This window comes from Corvus brachyrhynchos, unplaced genomic scaffold, assembly GCF_000691975.1.
Source record: "Corvus brachyrhynchos isolate BGI_N302 unplaced genomic scaffold, ASM69197v1 scaffold222, whole genome shotgun sequence".
In the NCBI taxonomy this organism is placed as follows: domain Eukaryota; kingdom Metazoa; phylum Chordata; class Aves; order Passeriformes; family Corvidae; genus Corvus; species Corvus brachyrhynchos.
Genome location: NW_008236770.1, coordinates 154,790 through 160,098, shown reverse-complemented (window position 1 = coordinate 160,098; position 5,309 = coordinate 154,790). Strand labels below are relative to the sequence as shown.

The following is a 5,309-nucleotide window of genomic DNA, read 5'->3' as shown; positions in this document are numbered from 1 at the left end:
ACACATGGACACACATGGACATGGGCGGATGGGTGGGGATAGGGATTCACAGGGATATGGGGTTGGATATGGGAACAGTGGGATGGGAACAGCGGGATGGGGGTGGACACGCGGATGTGGGAGTGTGGGTGGGAATAGGGACACAGGGATATGGGGATGTGCATGGAACCGGGGACATGGATTACACATGGACACGGGGATGTAGGTGGGAATATGGACACAGGAATATGGGGGGACACATGGATACAGGGACACGGATTACACATGGACACACATGAACACACACGGACATGGGCGGATGGGTGGGGATAGGGATTCACAGGGATATGGGGTTGGATATGGGAACAGCGGGATGGGAACAGCGGGATGGGGGTGGACACGCGGATGTGGGAGTGTAGGTGGGAATATGGACACAGGAATATGGGGGGACACATGGATACAGGGACATGGATTACACATGGAGACACATGGACACGGATTACACATGGACACACATGGACACACACGGACATGGGCGGATGGGTGGGGATTGGGACTCACAGGGATATGGGGTTGGATATGGGAACAGCGGGATGAGGAGCGGGATGGGGGTGGACACGTGGATATGGGAGCGTGGGTGGGAACAGGGACATGCAGGGATATGGGGATGCACACGGATACAGGGACATGGACACACATGGACACACATGGACACGGGCGGATGGGTGGGGATAGGGATTCACAGGGATATGGGGTTGGATATGGGGATACAGCGGGATGGGGAGCAGGATGGGGGTGGACACGCGGATGTGGGAGTGTGGGTGGGAATATGGACACAGGAATATGGGGATGCAGGACACACATGGACACATATGGACACGCATGGGGCGTGCTCACGTGTGCCCCCAGGTGTCACACCCATGTCACACGTGTGTCCCTCACCTTCAGGCTCTCCTGCATCTGGCTGGGGAAGAACAGGTCCAGCCCCACCTCCTTCCTGCGGAGCAGAGAATCCCAGGAATGTCAGTGGGAATTCCCGATCGTGGGGAGGAAGGGGGTTTTGGGGGGAGCGGGATGTGGGGGGACTGAGGGAAGGGGGGAGCTGAGGGTGAGGGGGAATCCAGGGTGGGGGAAAGGGCGTGGATGGTTCCCATCTCCCTCTCCGAGGATGAGGAGCTGTTGGAGGATGAGAAGATGGGAGAAGATGAAGAGGATGAGAAGATGGGAGAAGATGAGGAGGATGAGGGTTTGAGGAGGATGAGGAGGATGAGGAATTGAGAAAGAGGAGGAGCTGTGGGAGGATGAGGAGCAGCAGGAGGATGAGGAGGATGAGGAGCAGCAGGATGAGGAGGATGAGGAGCAACAGGAGGATGAGGAGCTGTGGGTGGATGAGGAGGATGAGGAGCTGTGGGGGGATGAGGAGCAGCAGGAGCTGGGGGGGGATGAGGAGGATGAGGAGCTGTGGGGGGATGAGGAGCAGCAGGAGCTGGGGGGGGATGAGGAGGATGAGGAGCTGTGGGGGGATGAGGAGCAGCAGGAGCTGGGGGGGGATGAGGAGGATGAGGAGCTGTGGGGGGATGAGGAGCAGCAGGAGCTGGGGGGGGATGAGGAGGATGAGGAGCTGTGGGGGGATGAGGAGCAGCAGGAGCTGGGGGGGGATGAGGAGGATGAGGAGCTGTGGGGGGATGAGGAGCAGCAGGAGCTGGGGGGGGATGAGGAGGATGAGGAGCTGTGGGGGGATGAGGAGCAGCAGGAGCTGGGGGGGGATGAGGAGGATGAGGAGCTGTGGGGGGATGAGGAGCAGCAGGAGCTGGGGGGGGATGAGGAGGATGAGGAGCTGTGGGGGGATGAGGAGCAGCAGGAGCTGGGGGGGGATGAGGAGGATGAGGAGCTGTGGGGGGATGAGGAGCAGCAGGAGCTGGGGGGGGATGAGGAGGATGAGGAGCTGTGGGGGGATGAGGAGCAGCAGGAGCTGGGGGGGGATGAGGAGGATGAGGAGCTGTGGGGGGATGAGGAGCAGCAGGAGCTGGGGGGGGATGAGGAGGATGAGGAGCTGTGGGGGGATGAGGAGCAGCAGGAGCTGGGGGGGGATGAGGAGGATGAGGAGCTGTGGGGGGATGAGGAGCAGCAGGAGCTGGGGGGGGATGAGGAGGATGAGGAGCTGTGGGGGGATGAGGAGCAGCAGGAGCTGGGGGGGGATGAGGAGGATGAGGAGCTGTGGGGGGATGAGGAGCAGCAGGAGCTGGGGGGGGATGAGGAGGATGAGGAGCTGTGGGGGGATGAGGAGCAGCAGGAGCTGGGGGGGGATGAGGAGGATGAGGAGCTGTGGGGGGATGAGGAGCAGCAGGAGCTGGGGGGGGATGAGGAGGATGAGGAGCTGTGGGGGGATGAGGAGCAGCAGGAGCTGGGGGGGGATGAGGAGGATGAGGAGCTGTGGGGGGATGAGGAGCAGCAGGAGCTGGGGGGGGATGAGGAGGATGAGGAGCTGTGGGGGGATGAGGAGCAGCAGGAGCTGGGGGGGGATGAGGAGGATGAGGAGCTGTGGGGGGATGAGGAGCAGCAGGAGCTGGGGGGGGATGAGGAGGATGAGGAGCTGTGGGGGGATGAGGAGCAGCAGGAGCTGGGGGGGGATGAGGAGGATGAGGAGCTGTGGGGGGATGAGGAGCAGCAGGAGCTGGGGGGGGATGAGGAGGATGAGGAGCTGTGGGGGGATGAGGAGCAGCAGGAGCTGGGGGGGGATGAGGAGGATGAGGAGCTGTGGGGGGATGAGGAGCAGCAGGAGCTGGGGGGGGATGAGGAGGATGAGGAGCTGTGGGGGGATGAGGAGCAGCAGGAGCTGGGGGGGGATGAGGAGGATGAGGAGCTGTGGGGGGATGAGGAGCAGCAGGAGCTGGGGGGGGATGAGGAGGATGAGGAGCTGTGGGGGGATGAGGAGCAGCAGGAGCTGGGGGGGGATGAGGAGGATGAGGAGCTGTGGGGGGATGAGGAGCAGCAGGAGCTGGGGGGGGATGAGGAGGATGAGGAGCTGTGGGGGGATGAGGAGCAGCAGGAGCTGGGGGGGGATGAGGAGGATGAGGAGCTGTGGGGGGATGAGGAGCAGCAGGAGCTGGGGGGGGATGAGGAGGATGAGGAGCTGTGGGGGGATGAGGAGCAGCAGGAGCTGGGGGGGGATGAGGAGGATGAGGAGCTGTGGGGGGATGAGGAGCAGCAGGAGCTGGGGGGGGATGAGGAGGATGAGGAGCTGTGGGGGGATGAGGAGCAGCAGGAGCTGGGGGGGGATGAGGAGGATGAGGAGCTGTGGGGGGATGAGGAGCAGCAGGAGCTGGGGGGGGATGAGGAGGATGAGGAGCTGTGGGGGGATGAGGAGCAGCAGGAGCTGGGGGGGGATGAGGAGGATGAGGAGCTGTGGGGGGATGAGGAGCAGCAGGAGCTGGGGGGGGATGAGGAGGATGAGGAGCTGTGGGTGGATGAGGAGCCACAGGAGGATGAGGAATTGAGGGAGGATATGGAGCTGTGAGAGAACAAGGAACCGCGGGAGGATGAGGAGGATGAGGAGGATGAGGAGGATGAGAAACTGTGGGAAGATAAGGAGGATGAGGAGGATGATGAAGGCCCTCAGCAGGTGCCCAGCCCCTCAGGACTGCTGGGACGGGGTGGGGACTCCAGGGCTGGACTCACTCCAGGAACTCGAAGTTGGATTTCTTGTCCAGCGCGTTCTGGGGCATGTCCTTGTAGAACCTCCTGCGGGACAGAGGGACGGGGACATCAGCCGGTGACACACGCCACCCGTGTCCCCACGTCCCTCCATGGCCCCCATGTCTCCATGTCCCCCATGTCCTTCCATGTCCCCACATCCCCCATGTCCTCCACGCCCGCCATGTCACCCATGTCCCCACGTCTCCATATTCCCCATGTTCCTCCACATCCCTCCATGTCCCATGTCCCTCCATGTCCCCATGTCCCTCATGTCTCCATATTCCCCATGTCCTTCCATGTTCCCCATGTTCCCATATCCCTCCATGTCCCCATGTCCATCCCCACGCCCTCCCATGTCCCCATGTACCTCATGTCCCCGTATTCTCCATGTCCTTCCATGTCCTTCCATGTTCCCATATCCCCATGTCTCCATATTCCCCATGTTCCTATGTCCCTCCATGTCACCCATGTCCCCTTGTCTCCCATGTCTCCATGTCTCCATGTCACCCATGTCCCTCCATGTCCCCACATCCTCCATGTCACCCACGTCCCTCCATGTCCCCACATCCTCCATGTCCTTCCATGCCCTCCATGTCATCCATGTCCCCACATCCCCCATGTCCTCAACGCCCTCCATGTCATCCATGTCCCCCATGTCTCCATATTCCCCATGTTCCTACATCCCTCCATGTCCCATGTCCCCATGTCCCTCCATATTCCCCATGTCCTTCCATGTTCCCACATCCCTCCATGGCCCCATGTCCATCCCCATGTCCTCCCATGTCCCCATGTCCCTCATATCTCCATATTCCCTATGTTCCTATGTCCCTCCATGTCCTCCATGTCCCCATATCACACATGTCCCCACACCCTCTATGTCACCCATGTCCCCATGCCCTCCATGTCACCCATGTCCCCCAGGTCCCCCTGCCACCTCCAAAGAAGCTGGAACTTCCCTCCCCATCCCCATTCCCGCTTCCCAGACCTCCCATGGCAGCAGAGGGAACAGGAGGGACACAGGGACATGGGGACAGAGGGACACAAGGAGAGAAGGACAGAGGGACACAGGGACAAAGGGACACGGGGACACAAAGACACAAGGACACGGGGACAGAGGGACACAAGGAGAGAAGGACAGAGGGACACAGGGACAAAGGGACACGGGGACACAAAGACACAAGGACACGGGGACAGAGGGACACGGGGACAGAGGGATAGAGGAACACAGGGATACAAGGACACAAGGACACGGGGACAGAGGGACACGGGGACAGAGGGATAGAGGAACACAGGGATACAAGGACACAAGGACACGGGGACAGAGGGACACGGGGACAGAGGGATAGAGGAACACAGGGATACAAGGACACAGGGACACGGGGACAGAGGGACACGGGGACAGAGGGATAGAGGAACACAGGGATACAAGGACACAAGGACACGGGGACAGAGGGACACGGGGACAGAGGGATAGAGGAACACAGGGACACGAGGACAGAGGGACACACGGACAGAGGGATAGAGGAACACAGGGATACAAGGACACAGGGACACGAGGACAGAGGGACACACGGACAGAGGGATAGAGGAACACAGGGATACAAGGACACAAGGACACGGGGACAGAGGGACAC

At 61.1% G+C, this 5,309-nt stretch overlaps 1 protein-coding gene across 1 annotated transcript in view; it reads right to left on the bottom strand.

The window, feature by feature from the left end:
* PTK2B (protein tyrosine kinase 2 beta) overlaps nucleotides 1-5,309 on the bottom strand; it is a 33,337-nt gene that overhangs the window by 21,610 nt on the left and 6,418 nt on the right. The window contains exons 5-6 of the mRNA XM_017727804.1: nucleotides 3,658-3,720; nucleotides 922-976 (exon numbers count right to left, since the gene is read on the bottom strand). Of these exons, the coding sequence (XP_017583293.1) occupies nucleotides 922-976; nucleotides 3,658-3,720 (118 nt within the window). The remainder of the gene's footprint in view (nucleotides 1-921; nucleotides 977-3,657; nucleotides 3,721-5,309) is intronic.